The sequence below is a fragment of the Scyliorhinus torazame genome, chromosome 2 (assembly GCF_047496885.1).
Source record: "Scyliorhinus torazame isolate Kashiwa2021f chromosome 2, sScyTor2.1, whole genome shotgun sequence".
Classification (NCBI taxonomy): domain Eukaryota; kingdom Metazoa; phylum Chordata; class Chondrichthyes; order Carcharhiniformes; family Scyliorhinidae; genus Scyliorhinus; species Scyliorhinus torazame.
Window position 1 is genome coordinate 263,658,252 of NC_092708.1, and position 17,778 is coordinate 263,676,029.

The 17,778-nt window shown below is 46.3% G+C and overlaps 1 protein-coding gene across 1 annotated transcript; it reads left to right on the forward strand.

Moving 5' to 3' along the window:
* The first annotated feature begins 7,412 nt into the window (after positions 1–7,412).
* On the forward strand, positions 7,413–16,994 carry LOC140398177 (EEF1A lysine methyltransferase 3-like). The gene is made up of 3 exons (XM_072486530.1): positions 7,413–7,638; positions 8,947–9,058; positions 12,548–16,994. The coding sequence occupies exons 1-3, from the start codon at positions 7,468–7,470 to the stop codon at positions 12,952–12,954; spliced, it is 690 nt and encodes a 229-aa protein (XP_072342631.1). The 5' UTR covers positions 7,413–7,467; the 3' UTR covers positions 12,955–16,994.
* Positions 16,995–17,778: the final 784 nt, after the last annotated feature.

The window sequence follows — 17,778 nt, forward strand, 5'->3', positions numbered from 1 at the left end:
CCTCCCTCGGGGTGCCCGATGGCCCCTGAGCTACTCCATGGGACAGGGGTACGAGCGGTGCTATCCCCTGAGGCTCCCCCGCCATCTGACGGTGCCAGTCCTGGAGGCCTGCTGTGGTCTCAACCAGGGTCCGCATGCTCGTGGCCATGGAGCACAGGGAGTGGACCATCTCCATCTGGGACTGTGTCACATCACCCATTTACAGCGCCTCCACATTCTGGGTTTGTGTCACACCAGCCAGTGACTGCGCCATCTCCTTCTGGGACTGGGCCACCTCTCTCTGCGTCTGTGCCACATCAGCCAGCGCCTGGGCAATGCCGCCAATGTTCCCAGCCATGGCCTTTTGCGTCTGGGCCATGCTCCGGGGCGCTGCTGCGATTTCCAGGTGCCTCTGGCACATGGTTGCCTGTGAGATGGCAGCCCATCCCTGGACCTCGGCCAGCGCATGCACAAAGTGCCCTAGTCCTTGCACATGCTGACCATAGCTAAAACTGTCATCCCCAATGCCTCCACTGCAGATGACACCCGTGTGCTGTTGGCCTGGTTCGCACACATTGTCAACACCAGCTCCTGCTGCTGCATGTGGCTGGACTCCTCCAACTGCACTTGCAGGTGTTGGATGCTCGCAGACAACCTCTCATGTAGACACTGGCTCTGTGACTGCATTACCATGATTGATAGGACTGTCCGTTCCAGAAGCCCAAAACCTGTCTGGATGGCTGCTCGTTCCTGGGGTCGGCTAGCCCCCCCATTGTCCACCCCCTCCGGTGTTCCTACCTCCACTTGCTGTACCGGATCAGCTGTGTGGTGCACACCAGATAGTGTCCCAGAAGCCTCTTCACTAATGTGCCCAACTGAGGTGAGTGTCTCTGGGATGGTGGAGGGTGTTGGAGACAGCTGTGATGGGAAGTCAGTGTCATCCTCCGACCCAAGCTCCGGGGTCTCCTGAGTCTCGAGTGGTGGGCTGCCAGCTGAGCTGCTCTCATCGTTGCTTAACTCATGGTGGGTGGGTGGGGGGGTAGGGTGGGGGGGGGGTGTTGGGCTCCGTCTGCGGCATTGGCTTGGGAAGGGAGACACCAGATAGACCCGCCCCATCTTCAGCACTCCTGCAAGACACAAGACAAGACATATAATTAGACCGCAGGCTGAGAGGTGGTGGAGATGAGCGTGTGGGTGGGTTCGGGGCTGGTGAGGGTGGGGGTTTGTAGGTGGAGGGTGGTGTTGGGGTGGTGTGGAGGTGAAGATGGTGTGGGGATGCGTGTCATTTTGGTGGAGGTTGACACACATGTCACGGGCCACCGCAACTAAGTGGGGTCTCACTTCCTCACCCACAGCCAAACTCCACCTCTGTGACCTCCCTTTCCTCCGGACTGGCAACCACGTCCAGGGCCTTCTGCTCTGCCACAATGAGGGGATGCAGGTCCAGCGGACCCCTCCTGTTTTCTCCCACTCCCAGCTGTTGTGTATGGCCTTCTCCTGCTGGGAGGAGGGGGGCAAACAACAGTGTTAGACAGTCCAGCGCATATAGCCCAGGGGGTGGGTAGCTGGTGGCCTCAGTGGCCAGTTAACCCAGCCATGGTGGCCGGTATGAGTGTCGGCATGTAGTGCAAGTTGGGGGTTTACCTGCCCTCAGGGTGGGGGTGGGGTTCGGGTCATGGGTGTGTGGGAAGGGGGTTGGTGCCAGGCGAACAGTGTTGCCTACTCACCCTGTCTGCCCTGAGGAGGTTTTGCAGTTTTTTGCGGCACTGCTGGCCATCCAGATGATGTTGTCCATGGTGCTGACCACGTCTGCCACCTGTGCCCAGGCAAGGCTGAAACTGGCAGCTTCCTTCCTGGGCCAGGGTACCAGGTCATCCTCTTCTCCTGGTGTCCCGGAGGGTCTCCAGCTCGGCACCTGTGAATCTTGGGGCTGCTCTCCTTGCTGACAAAGTTGGTTGGGAAGATGTGTGTGGGGAGTGAAGTGTGTATATGCAGCTGCAGCTTGTCAGCCTCCTGAGTGTCAATCGTCAAACCAGCGAATCCGGCACCAATTCTCATTAGAATTGATTGTGAGCCACATGGCACTGGTGCTGACCCATTAACAGTAGCGTAATCGGTCCAGGTGTGGTGCCAGTTTTTCTGTAATGGAACTCCACGGATTCTGTATGGACGTCAACACTTAGTTTGAGACATGGAGAATTTGCCCTGTATCTTTATTCACCTTATATGTTACTCCCTCAAAGATCTCTAATAAATTAATGGAAAATGATCTCCTTACCACAAAACCATGTTGATTCTGCCTGATCATATTAAAATTTAAGTTGTCCTATTTGTAAGGGGCCCTTCCCGCTGATTCCCTTATTTCCTATTTTATTTATTTTATCATTATCGTTTTTGGTCCATGGACCTTTACTGGAGATATACCTTTTAGTCGAGCAGGGGAAGTGAGTTGCAAAATAGTACACAGTGTTGATGTTTGGATTTTGAATAGAATAATTCAAACTTTATGGCACTCGAGAGATTGGAGGGATTTGGTTAGATTATTTGGCTGGTCGCCAATGGATTGGCCAGGGGCAGTGTTCTGCCCGGCAACAGACAGTGATTGGGTCCTGCCAGGTCACGGTGCCTCCGAATAACTGAACTAGTCTGTGAATGTATCAAACTCACAGTGAGAACGGTCAGATGCAGCCACAACACTATTACTGGAAATTGAAATGTTGTCAATGGAGTCTTGCAGAGCCCTGAAACAAGATTTTCAACCAATTAAGAGGCACATGACTAATACATGATTCATCAATGGAATAGTAAAAAGAGAGGGACTTAACAAATTGTACAGGGAAGGAGATTGTGGAAATACTGTACTACAATCAAATGTAATTATTTATTTAAGGACACGGAGTCTTGTACTTTTCTCTGCTATAATAAATATAAATTCAGTACACAATACCCTTTGAAGAACTGTTATAATCGTTACAATTGGCACTGCGTGAAAACGTGCTTCTCTGACCTCTCTCTATTGTCAAGGGTAGACAAGTTCCTCTCCTCCCCAAACCCGACACCTCCCCCTCCCAACCTCAGCTCCACCTGGCCAAATATGTCTCTTGCTGACCACGGCTTGTTGATTCAGAGCCTGGGATGAGTGTTTGTCGAGAAAATAAATAACTATCTTGGAATTTCAGATCACGACAAGTCTTGATTGTTTAGCGAGTACAACACGAATTATAAACAGTAGGACAGGTTAATGCCACCAGGTTGTTATTTCATCTCTAAATCATAATAATTGATAAAATCTGATTAAACTTTCATCCGAAAAGTCCCCTTTCTTATATTTGTGTTTTGTTTCCAACTTGATTTTTTGAAAATAAATTATTCGCTGACTAACCAAACTAACTAACCTGCTAACATTTTAGAAGGGCACAAAAGCGGAATCCCCTGTGACAAATTAAATCACATCTGAGTTTACAAGATCTTCCACGATGTGTATAATAGTAAAAATAAATACGTTTAACATGTTCATAGATCTACAAAATGGCATAATTGGAAGAATCTGGTTAGGCCTGAGTACCACAGGCCAAGCAATGAGTGGATTGATAGGATCTGTGGAGAGAGAATGGAGTCAGGGTAGCTCTACCAGACTCGAAACGTTAGCTCCCTTCTCTCCCCACATATGCTGTCAGACCTGCTGAGATTGTCCAGAATTTCTGTTTTGGTTCAAGATTCCTGCATCCGCAGTAATTTACTATTATTATGATGATGAGTGAATTGTTTGGCCTTCCAGTAGATCTAACCTGGCCGGGGGGGGGGGGTAATTTTATGATACATCAAAGATAAATAATTTGACGTAATGAGACAGTTTAGGATTCAACAAGCGACTTCTCATGGATCCATGTTTTTTTCCTCCTCAACCTGCCGTGCTTTCTAAACTCCATGTGTACTACATGAAATGCATTATCCTCATTAATGCTCATCAACAACTTAAATCAAGTTGGTCAACACGACCTTCTCTTAACAAATCCATGTCGACTGTCCCAGGTTGAGCTGTACATTCCATGCCAGTAATTTGTCTACCAACAAGGCTAATCCATTTTTAACCAACCGTAAACTGTTAGCTGTCCTCCACTGCTCTCAACATTTCTTGATTTTTGTTGCTGTTTCTTTTATTTCAGCAAATATATACTCCCATCTATGTTCAATTCAATGCTCAGCGCTCTGTTTATACTTAAGCTGATAGCTTTGAGGTCCTTTTTTAACTAAATGTGATCTAATTGAAGTTATAGGGAAGTTACATTCGGGTTACCTGTAACAGTGTTAACTTGCAAGTACTGGAGGCAAAAATAAACACCTGCTTCCAACTTTGCATGGAATTCCCACTTGTACAAAATTCCCAAGGCCTGAACTCTGTTTGAAATGCACCCTGTTTTACCGACATTCTGTTGCTCTCTCGACTTTTCCGAGCCACACCCACATTACAACGGCTGGCTTAACATTCTGTGCACAATAGTTTGCATCTATTCAGGCAATTGCTCAGCACTGATTTACATTTAACTGCCACCATCAGGCAGTGTTTGTTCAATGTTAACGGACCTGTAGCCCCTGAATTGATTTAAGAAAGGTGTGTGGCGTGGAGGGGAACGTGGTATTATCATAGCAGACTCATGGAGCCGAGGTGGAGATGGTTAGAAGTTTCAAATTCCTAGGGGTATACCACCAAAAATTTGTCCTGGTCCACCCAAGTCGACGCTACCACCAAGAAAGCACGACCGTGCGTATACTTCCTCAGGAAACTAAGGAAATTCGGTATGTCCACATTGACTCTTACCAACATTTACAGATGCACCATAGAAAGCATCCTATCTGGCTGCATCACAGCCTGGAATGGCAACTGCTCAGCCCAGGACCGCAAGAAACTTCAGGAAGTCGTGAACACAACCCAGTCCATCACACAAACCTGCCTCCCATCCATTGACTCCATCTACACCTCCCACTGCCTGGGGAAAGTGGGCAGCATAATCAAAGACCCCTCCCACCGGGCTCACTCACTATTCCAACTTCTTCCATTGGGCAGGAGATACGGAAGTCTGAGAACACGCACAAACAGACTCAAAAACAGCCTCTTCCCCGCTGTTACCAGACTCCTAAATGACCCTTTTATGGACTGACCTGATTAACACTACACCTCTGTATGTTTCACCCGATGCCGGTGTGTGTGTACCTTGTGTTGCCCTATTATGTATTGTCTTTTATTTCCTTTCCTTTTCATGTACTTAATGATCTGTTGAGCTGCTCGCAGAAATATACTTTTCACTGTACCTCGGTAACGCAACAATAAACAAATCCAATCCAATAGGTACTACCCAGACGCTGCGACAACGGATGAATGGACATCGCACGACAATCGCCAGGCAGGAATGAAATGAAATGAAAATCGCTTATTGTCACAAGTAGGCCTCAAATGAAGTTACTGTGAAAAGTCCCTAGTCGTCACATTTCGGCGCCTGTTCGGGGAGGCTGGTACAGGAAATGTTCCCTTCCTGTCGGGGAACATAGCAGGGGCTGTTTAGCACAGGGCTAAATCGCTGGCTTTGAAAGCCAACCAAGGCAGGCCAGCAGCACGGTTCAATTCCCGTAACAGCCTCCCCGAACAGGCGCCAGAATGTGGCGACTAGGGGCTTTTCACAGTAACTTCAATTGAAGCCTACTTGTGACAATAAGCGATTTTCATTTCATTTCATTTCAGCCTCTGATTTCCGGGTAAGCGTTCTCCAAGATGGCCTTCAGGACGCGCAACAATGCAAAATCGCCGAGCAGAAACTTAGAGCCAAGTTCTGCACCCATGAGTACAGCCTCAACCGGGACCTTGGATTTATGCCGCATTACATTCATCCCCCACCATCTGGCCTGGGCTTGCAAAATCCTACCAACTGTCCTGGCTTGAACAATTCACATCTGTTTAACCTGGGGTTACCCCTATGTCTGGATCTGTAAAGACTTAATTATCTGCAAATGCTCGTATTCAAAGCATTGACGTGCATCTTTGACTTTGTCTATATATGTTTCTGGAACCTACCTCTTCATTCACCTGAGGAAGGAGCAGTGCTCCGAAAGCTAGTGATTTGAAACAAACCTGTTGGACTTTAACCTGGTGTTGTAAGACGTCTTACTGTGCTCACCCTCAGTCCAACTCCGGCATCTCCACATCGATGCAAGAGGTGGCAGAGATCATAGGTTTAGAAGGAGCTGTCAAAGAAACTTTGAAGGGTTGCTGCAGTGTAGCTTCTAGATGTAGGATTTAAAGGTTTATTATGCTTACCTTAGTGACCTGATTTGATGTGTAAGAGATACATTGAACTTGCTCCAACTATCACTCTACTCTTCAATAATGATTGGTTTGTGACTATCCGTTGTGTGGTGCTGATAAGCAGTTCACATCAGGCCTGGGACTATCAACGTGGGGCTCAATGGGTAGATCTCTTGGTAGTCTGGAGTCAGAGGTTTCGAGTCTCACTCCAGAGCACAAAATCCTTCACAGCTTTAAAGCTCTACTGTTAATTTCAAAATGTTGAACTAAGAAGTTCAACTACATTTCAGTTAGACACTGCACATCCATTATTACATACACACTTGCAGCAATTTTTAAACTTTAGCAGTGTGTTTATGATGGATTTTATTCTGCAAACACCGTGTGCCAACCAACTCAATATGGAATCTAATTATACGAGGTGGTTTGTGAGATCTGAGCGAGGTAAATTTCCTATACACTGGAATAGGGCAGGTGGATGGGATTGTATCTGCTGTACAATAGCCAATGATATACCCAGGTGTTTCAATGCCTATCACAAACTGATCTACTCATGGATAATCTTCCTCTCTCCGATATGGTTTGAATTTCTTTCAGCCCTATGGAAACAACGGGCACTCACTCAAAGGATGCAAGTTGTAAAAGGTTGGAAATAGTACGATAGATGCTGCTGTAAGTAGATAAAGTTGCAATGATAGCTTGGTTTTGTGATGGCATTCCTGATTTTGCCTTAGAAAAATATAGATCTAATGAAATAATGCAGGTAATCACGTAATTCCTGGGTAGAGTCAGCGCTGAGATTTGCAATATATCGTTTTTCTTACTCGGTATTCAACTATGACCGAATTGTTCATGCCACTATTGGAAGAAGGGCAGACGTGCGTTCCCCGCTGCTCTGGACAACATTCATCCCTCAATTAACATTGCTTAAACATGCTGTTATCTATCTTGTTGCCGCTTAGGGAACATTGTTGCTCGCAATATTATTAGTCGAGTGTGTCTACGGAACGAGAGTGGCTTCATTTAATTGGCTGCAAGGAAGTTGGGCCGCCCCGAGATCTCAAAGAAGTTCACATAAATACAAGTTCGACCGTTTCCAGGAATCTCCCTTCTGTTTCAATCCTAGAGCGGAAGACACTGTAACTCACAGGAGATCCAACCGGGGAACTTCAGAGGAAGGTTAAGAAAGGATGACGACAATCAAACGGGAAGAGGAATCCACTGGCGATGGCCAAACTAAAGAGAGTGTTAGTCCAGATACGTTCATTATGGAGAACGCATACGAGTTCTGCGGTTATCATTTAAGGATCACACGATTCATCAATGCTGATCTTGGCTATTCTTCATATGTCTGGGACTCAGTAAGTGAAATGGATCATGCGGATGTAGGCAAAACCGGCCTGTTGCATTTAAAATACTCGCCTGAAAAAATGCAACGGAGGCAGGCTCATTGGATATGTTTAAAGCTTAGTCCTTGATTAACAAGGGAATAAAAGATACAGAGGCTTGACCAGCAAAGTAGAAGTAAGGCCACAATCAGGTCAGACATGACCTTATCAAATGGAGCAGGCTCGAGGGGCCGAGTGGGCTACCCTTACTCCTAATTCGTATGTTTCTACGTATATATGTATGTTTGTATATACGTATATATAGATGTATAACTAGTTAGATTCCTACGTCCATTTGAAAGAGAACGCTGGTCCTAGGTCATGTTTGTCATACAGGCTCAGGTAGTTGATTAAATACACTTCCCCTGCTGATGCAGTTGGGGCGTTTTATATTAGCTTTCAATTCCCATAGAAACCATAGAATCGTTACAGTGCAGAAGGAGGCCATTCAGCCCGTCGCATCTGCACCGAACCTCTGAAAGAGCACCCTCCCTCGGCCCACTCCCCGGAACCCCGCCTAACCTGCCCTGCACATTTGTGGATACAAAAGGGCAATTTAGCTGGCTAATCCACCTAAACGGTACATCTTTGCACTGTGGGTGGAAACAGGAGCACTGGGAGGAAACCCTCGCAGACACCGGGAGAACGTGCAAACTCCGCACAGTCACCCAAAGTCGGAATTGAACCCAGGTCCCTGGCAGCAGTGTTAACCACTGTGCCACCGTGCCTCTCTTTCCTCCTCCTTAGGTCTACAATGACATGCTTTTCCTAGCTCTGAATGGTCATTACACGTGCTTTAGACCAGCCGCATTGTTACAGAGGGAGCACATTAGAACAGTGCAATTAAATGAACCCCACAGGGAAGGCGAATGCAGTGCAAACTGGGATCTTCCCCTGCGCTTTAGACCGCAACCAGTGTTACATCTTCACTTTGAGTCACTGATGCAACTTTGATTTGCTCTCCGATATTGGCATGAGGCACGTGAGGCTCTGAGTAGAAGAGCTGGGCCCGCATGTGAGAGCATACCTGAGACTCCTTGCATCGTGCGGAGAGAGCAGAAGGACCCTCCGAAGATCGGACGCGCGCCAGTGCTGATCTGAACCCATTCGTTGACGGTGACAGGGTCCTGCTGATAACAGATCGCTGAAGGTTTCCATTATCCCTGTAGCGGTTATTTATTCTCGGGGCCCACACTTCACTAACAGCTGCAATCGGTACTCAAAGGACTGAGATAACTTTCTGAATGAGTTAATCATAACGCATACTTTCCATCTTTCCAGGCGATCTTTCTGTGCAAGTATTTTGAGAAAGAGAACATCAACTTTACTGGAAAGAAGGTGATTGAATTGGGATCAGGCACTGGAATGGTGGGGATTTTAGCAGCTCTACTCGGTAAGTCAACATTTGAGAAGTGGAATGCACCACATCACCATGCTGACATTAGAAAGAGACATGAAAAACGATTAGAAATCGTGTCTATACCGTGAAATAGATGTTAGCAGAACGACACAGCTGGAAGATGTTGATTGATTTCCCTTGCCGCTGGTAAAAGTGTATTTGTAGGACTCAGTCATCTTGCTGCAGACTTTTGGTTCTCAATTTCGAAGAGAATAAAAATGGAGTAGAAATATTTCCAATGCCCGCTTGTAAATCGGCGCATGCTCACTGGGTTGTATTGGTTCTCGGATAAGCTGCCTCTGAATTCAAAATGATCTCCCTGGTTTTCAAATCCTTCAACAGCCTCGCCTCTCAGTGGCTCTAGAGTTACCTCCAATCCTGCACTCCTCCAAATCTGACCTGTTGAATCCGCTTGAAATAACCAGTGTTCTCAGCGGCCACGGGCTCAGGTAGAACATTTACTGGAACATTAACACATCCGTGTCTCTTCTCCCTCTCTTAATTTAAGATGCTATTTGAAACCTCAACGACCTTCTCATACTTTCTTTCATTGATCCATACGATGTTAGCATCTCTGGCTAATCCAGTATCTGTTACCCATCCCTAATTGCCCTTGGAAAGTTGGTGGGGAGCGGCTTTCTTGGACCGCTGCAGCACACACTGCTGTTAGGAAAATATTTTTCGGATTTTGCCCCGCCGACAGTGATGGAACGGCGATATATTTGCCAAGTCAGGATGTTGAGTGGCTTGGAGAGGAACCTCCATGTGGTGGTGTTCCTTTGTGTCTGCCCCCTTGCCTTTCTTGAGGGTAGTGGTTGTGGGTTTGCAAGGGTCTGCCTAAGGAGACTTGGTGAGTTCAGTGCATCTTGGAGATGGTACACATTGTTGCTCCTTTGTGTCAGTGGTGGAGGGATTGAATGTTTGTGGAAGGGGTAGCAAACAGGCGGGCTGTTTTGTCCTGGATGGTACCAAGGTACTTGAGTGTTCTTGGAGCTGCACTCATCTAGGCAAGTGGAGTTTATTTCACCACACTCCCGACTTGTGAATCTTAGATCATGGGCAGGCTTTGCTGAGTCAGGAATCCGAAGCCGAGTCACTCTCCAAAGGATTTCTAGACTCTTGCCTGTTCTATTACCCACAGTATATATATGGCTAGTCCAGTTATTTTTCTGGTTAATGGCGACCCGCAGCATGTTGATGCAGCTTTGTGTCAAATAATGTACAATGATGATCCTGTGAAGCATATATATATGCACAAAAAATTGTTGGCGTTGCTCTTGTTGTTTTTCCTCAAACCAAACCTGAATGGAAAAGATCTGGGATGCCAGGCTGAGAAGAACAGAACAGTTCCTCGTGGAACTCAGCCCTAGGAAATCACTGCAGGAGTTGGTCAGGGCATTGTCCTTCACAGTAGCTGATGGTGGCCTGGTGATAATGCCACAGGGCCAGTAATGCAGAGGCCCAGGCAGATGTTCTGGGGAAATAGTTTCAGATTCCACCACGGCAGCTGTGGAATTGAAATTCCGTTAATAAATCCAGAATTGAAAGCATACCTCAGTAATGATGACGATACAAATCATAATCGATTGCCGTAAAGTTCTTCACTAATGCCTTTGAAATCGCTCATTGTTGCTCTTGCTATGGTTCCCTGGTCTGCCCTCATGCGACTCCAAACCCATGGCAATGTGACTCTAAACCCTACTCTGGTAAGTCACTCAATACAAGGGCAATTAGGGACGGGCAACAAATGCTGGCCTTTTGGATTCCCGCCTGCCATAAAATAATGAATAAAAGCTTCATTCCAACATAACACCAGAAGTGGAGATGTTCACTGACCATTGCTCGGTGCCATTTGCAAATGCACACATGCAGCAGGACCTGGACAATATGCAGACTTGGAATTTGAAGTCACAAATGACACTCAAGCTGCACAAGATGGTAGGCAATGGCCAGCAAGAAGGCGCCATACCATATTCGCTCGTCATTGGATGGTAGCACCTTCATTAAGCCGCCCCCCGCCCCAACAGAACTTGAGTGTCATTATTGACCAAAAACTTATTTGAAGCAGTCACTTAAATACTGACTACCCCAACAGCCAAGTGCTCGGTAATGTGCAGTGAGTGACTCACTCCACTACTCCCCAAAGCTGGTTCATCTGTCCACTCGGCCAGATGAGTTTAAATCAACTCCATCCAACAAACCACAACCACCTTTAGCAACACGCCAATCATCATTTTAAATAATCACTCTCTCCATTCCATCACCTGTAATCAGTTGTTGTATTGTACACCATCGAGTTGTCAGCGCTTCTTGGACAGCACCATCCAAGACTTGACCTTTATCATCTGAAGGAAAGGCCAGCAGACGAATAGGAACATCGCCACCATCAAGCTCTCTCTCTCTCATCCCTCCCGTCACCGCCCCTCACCCCCCCCCACCCCCCCCCCCCGCCCCCCGCCTCCACCAAAGGCACACATAATTTTAATTTTAATTTCATTTCACATCATCCAGATTTGAAATTATATCGCCCGCCTTTCATCGTCAAATCCTGGAGCCTCTTCATAGAATCATCACATTTACAGTGCTGCAGGAGGCCATTCGGCCCATCGAGTCTGTACTGAAAAGAGTATCCTTCCTGAGCCCACACCTCCACCCTATCCCCATAACCCTAAATGCAATTTAGCATGGCCAAACCACCTAACGTGCTCATCTTTGGACTGTGGGAGGAAAGCGGAGCACCCGGAGGAAACCCACGCACAAACAGTGACCCAAGCCGGGAATCGATCCTGGGACCCAGCTGTTGTGAAGCAACTGTGCTAACCACTGTGCTGCCGTGCCTCTTCGTGGTTCAGTGTGATTACCTTCACCACATGGACTCCAGTAGCTCACTCAAGGTAATTTAGGTGAGACAATAAATATTGGCATTGCCAGCGACACATTCTGTGAAGAAATACTGAAGCACTAGTGATGTACCAATATTCCACCAATCCCCCGGGGCCATGGGCTTCACCCATGTTTGTGGGAATTTAGAATAACTCTGAAAAAATAATTTTTGCCAGGTGAAAGGAATTGTGCCCGGAGCTAATGTGTACCAATCGGAGATAGCGTGTATGTGCCCAGCTTTCTGAAATCTTACCAAGAAACAGCTGAGCTGAATGTTTTTGTGACCTCAGGCATTGCACAACGGGGGATCCAATCTCACGTGTAAAGACACGTTTGCTATTGTTTGTTGGCGTGAGCGGGCTATCAGAGTTGCTGCAACAGGGCCACTATGTTATGAAGGAGTACAACCCATTCCACATCGGTGTATAGTGCTCCCTATAGCCAGAGTCCGGTAACGGAGCAACATAACCTGGCACAATACTGCCCTGCACTGCGTAGGCAGCTCTCATCTTGGAGCCGTTACTTCTGCCCCATGACCGCAATTCTATCGTGTCCAAATCGAACTGAATATGGAATGTTTTTTTCCCTCTCTCTCCTTAGGTGGAGATGTTACTTTGACCGACAAACCGAAAGTCCGAACGCAATTGGAAAACAACGTCGGAATCAACATACCTTCTGTTTGCAGTCACCGTATAAGGTTCCGCCCCCTGATTTGGGGTGAAGACCTCGATAACTTCAGTCCGATCTACGACTTCGTCCTGGGGACGGATATTGTATATAGTTCGGCTGCCTATCCGGCTCTAGTGAAAACATTGCGCTATTTCGGCCAGCTGGGGACCACCATTATTATGTGTTCAGAACTGCGAGAAGTGCATGGCGCCTTTCACAACGACCTTATAACTCAGTACTTTCATTCACAGATTGTTGCTCATTCAGAAGACAACGATATGAATGTGTACAAAATTACCAAAATTGAAAGTCTCGGGGATACTAAATGCAAACAATGATCCCTTGATTACCGAACCTATCACTGGGGTTGAACGTACTTCCTTATGGCTGACATTTGTTGTCTATGGGAAGAACTATTCAACATTTTATTGTAAATTTACGTCCCACTCCTATTTGTCCCTTTCGGTCAGGTGGCGGGACTTTCCGGGAAGCTAATTGGCCTGCTTGGGAATAGAGGGATCGCCTTCTGCGCTCGCAAAGTGGAACCAGACTAACAACCCACGGTTCTTCCTTCCTCAGGCAAACAATTTCATAAAACCAGGAAATTTGCCGACTGACATCAGTAAAACTACCATGAAAGCTGCTGGTCCCAGCCAAATGTTTCATTATTACTGGTGCCGACTCCAAGCCAGGCTACCTAATCGAGTTTTGGCTGCTTTTGCTCACATGGTTGGACAGCTGCTTCGGATTGCACCGCAAAGGCCAGCAGAGCAGGTTCAATTCCCATACCGGCTGAGGTCATTCATGAAAGGCCTGTCTTCTCAACCTTGCCCCTCACCTGAGGTGTACTGCTTCTCCGGTTTAATCTCCCCCTCAAAGGGGAAAGCAGCGTATGGTGCTCTGGGACCTTACCCAATGGAGTTTTAAAATCCTCTGATCTCCAAGCATGTCATGAGTCTTCTGACCATTGGGGTGGCCGTTGTCAATAATGTGCGCATTTCAATAACCAGCACGGTAGCACAGTGGGTAGCACTATTGCTTCACAACGCCAGGGTCCCAGCTTGATTCCCCGATGGGTCATTGTCTGTGCAGAGTGTGCAGGTTCTCCCATGTCTTCGTGGGTTTGCTCCGGGTGCTCCGGTTTCCTCCCACAAGTCCCGAAAGACGTGCTGTTCGGTAATTTGGACATTCTGAATTCTCCCTCTGTGTACCCGAACAGGCGCCAGAATGTGGCGACTAGGGGCTTTTCACAGTAACTTCATTGCAGTGTTAATGTAAGCCTACTTGTGAGATAAAAGATTATTATTTTTTAACCATCTGTAACAACAACATAACAAACAATGGATAACATTCCAGCATGGATCATTGAAGTTAAATCAATAGTTGTGGGCCAGCTGGGGCCCGTGAATCCGGAGCTGAACTCATTATGCACAGGCCATAAGATCATAAGACATAGGAGCAGAATTAGGCCACTTGGTCCATCGAGTCTGCTCCACCATTCAATCATGGCTGATATGTTTCTCATCCCCATTCTCCTGCCTTCTCCCTGTAATCCCTGATCCCCTTATTAATCAAGAACCTATCTAACTCTGTCTTAAAGACACTCCACAGCCTTCTGCGGCAAAGAGTTCCACAGATTCACCACCCTCTGGCTGAAGAAATTCCTTCTCATCTCTGTTTTAAAGGATCATTCTTTTAATATAGGGGATAGAATCCTTAATTTTACTGGTCCACTTAGCATACGATTACCTCGACAGTGTACTGATGAACTATGCTACGAAATTGAGCAATATCTTTTGTATTCATTGTCGGTGTGACATGATTTTGTCAATTATTTTGAAGGGTACCATCACTTTAGAAGGTAGGGGCAGATGATATTTAAACAGTTCTGATTACTGTTATGTTTAACAGTCATTTCTATTTATGTACCCGTGTTCTAATGGCAGGATCAAAAACCACGAAAGGAGTTTGCCAAAACGAATAGCCCAAACTTTCTCTATAAGCTCTAGAAGAAAATGATATTGAAATGTAAGGCCATTTCTCTGTTTCAAATCTACTCCCTGCAGCACACAATGTACAAAAGACATTTTGTAATTTCCGCTCACTATCAAAGAATGTATGAACTCTTCGTTCCATTGATTACTACAGTTTTATTCATAGACGCATATAACTTGCTTCCATTATATACACGAGGTTCATTTTTGACATGAAATTAGCCATGTCGCAAACATTTCAGCATCTGTATTTGTTGCATTAGTTAAAATCACCACCGTGGTCAAATTGCAGATTGACTCGCATTTTGAGAAACTGGTTTTGGTAATTTAAGATACTTATTTGTGGTTTCGAAGTTGTCCCTGTAGTCCAGTTACATGTTTTCTTGTATATACGCCGTAAAAGCTCTCTTTAAAGTGGGGAAATGCAAAGGACAACCACAATGGATTCAAGACGCGATCAGGAAAAATTAGACCTTCAGTTGACCCGGTGAAGAAGACAGCGCTGTGAAGAACACATCGCAATCTCTTGACAGTGATGTCCACACGTTGCTACTTAGAGACCACTACCTACGCCCCATCAGCCAGTTGGCATTTTCCACACCCAATTGTCTGCACCCCTAGTTCCCAACTGCACACATCCCAATGTATGCACCCCACTTTACATACCGCACTGCCCTCACTGTCAGCAATCTATTACTTACACCACAGTGTCCAGGCCCAAAGACAACTTAATTGACTACACCTTTATGTCCTGACGGTGTGCTGCTCATCAGTCCATACCACAGTGACCAACCCCGTTCTTCACACACCGCAGTCGAGAACGAGCAGTCCACATGGCACAGTCCAATGTTCATGAATCGAATTGCAAATCTCCACCGCCCACATTTCAATCTCCAGACATTTCCCACACTTTACAGTCGACAGCACAATGGTCACACCTGACTGCACTCCACTCTCGATACCGCTACATTCATGCCCTGGTGTCCACAGTGGACTGTGATTTCACGCTCCACAACCCACTGACTACACGGTAACATTCATAGCACACTGTCCACACTATGCGATTACATCGAATTCAAACACTGCACTGCCCACTATCCACCCGTCACTGTTTATATACAGCACTGTTCACACACCATCGACCACAGCTACCTGGAGGAACAACACCTAACCTTCCGGACCTAACGCTGAGTTCAACAACTTCACACTGCGAGCTCTCTCCTCCACATTCACCCAGTTTTATTTCTATCAATTTATTTATGTTCATTTCTTCGATCCGTTTTTCTCTCATTATTGTCTCCCCTCCCCCCACCCTATCCTACAAGGGCCATCTGTTCCCTGTTCCAATTTGCTCTTTGACACACTGCTTACCTTTATTCTGACATAAAAACATTCTGATGGCTTAAAGTGCCACTATCAGCACGCGTCTTAGTCATTATCACTAGTATTTACATTCCCTTTGTTTTTTGTCTAAGACATCTTTGTCAATCTCTACCTATCACTGGCCATCTATCCAGCCTCACTGCTCCACCCCCACCCCAGCAACAGTATAGATCTCATCCCATTTCCAGTTCTCTCTAGTTTTGAGAAAGTCATCCAGACGCGGAACGTTAGCCCTTCTCTCCACAGATGCTGTCAGACCTGCTGAGATTGACCAGCAGTTTCTGTTTTTGTTTCGACCACAGCTCACTCCCATCTTATTGCTCAAATTTCATTGATCAAACCCATTTGTCACTGGCCAATTTCCTCAACCCAGCGACCACAAACCACTTATCGCACTCAACACACCAACACGACCGAATAAAAACCCATGTCTCCTTCACTGAGCCTTGTCCATTCAATAGTGATGCAACGAAGGATCACAATTTTCAATGCTCCCCGCCTTTGAAGGTGCGCCGAAAACCTACACTCCCTTCAGGAGCATGCGAATGATCCCATAATCTGTGGACAATAACAATCTACTAGCAAATAACCTCGTGGCGTGCTTACTTAATACATGCTCCCATCGCCTTTCACTTGAAGCTATCAAATCAAATAATATTTCCAAATGGATACACCTGAGTCCCTTCATAATTTAGCGTGCTTTGAAACGTACCATTTCTTGATTGCAAAACCCTTGCTAAGCAGAAGTGATTGATTTTTGTACAGCAGTTTTTCTCTTGTCTAATTAACCAACTCCCACTGACCTCGAATGTTAAACGCTCAATTCTTCGACTGTTACAGTAGAGACTACAAAGGCTAACTCTGTCTAGTACATGCTGGTGAAACCAATGATATTTTGTTGTGAAGTGTTGACTATTTTGAACATACCACAAATGATGGAGTGTTGTCATATTGAAATGAATGGTGATACGGAATGAAATAAAGTGACAATAGAGGTGAAAGCTTTTGAATAAAAAATGGTTTCTCTTTGCAAAGCGTTTTGCTAGTGGGTGCAACTCCATTATTCTTGCATCCTTCGATTCCAGGCAGTGTGTGTTGTTACTCCAGGACCCAATGAGGCACGATAATGCAGAAGAGACAACCCCTAACTCCCTTGAGATAACCACCCCAAGAGTATATTCAAAATAGCAACAGGAAATAAGAAAATAAAGCTTTGCATTTTCTCTCTCTGATATTACAGCATAACGGACCACCATGTGTGCCGCTTATGACTATTGCTGCCAACTTTATCGTGTGCCCAATTTAAAACCAGATACACTGAGAGGAAATCATCCCGGTGGTTGGTGCTGAACATGGGAAAACAAATCTTTAATCTTGTCATAAGAATACAAGCGGGTTTTTCGTCAGTTACTGCTGTAGTGACCAGGCCATGGATGTCGAGCCCAGGGAATGGATGTTGTGACCTGGCCTTGGATGTGGTGCCAACGGCAAGGAGGTAGTGACCCGGGCATGGATGTAGTGCCCAGGGCAAGGAGGAAGTGCTCACGGCATGGATGTTTTGTGACCCGGGCATGGATGTAGTGACCCGGGCATGGATGTACTCACCAGGGCATGGATGTAGTGACCGGCGCATGGATGAATTAGCCAGGGCACAGATGTAGTAACGTTGGCATGGATGTGGTGACGAGGGCATGGAGGTAGTCACAGGGCATGCATGTAGTGCGCACGGCATGGATGTGGTGTCCAAGGCATGGATGTAGTGCACAGGTCATGTATGTAGTGACC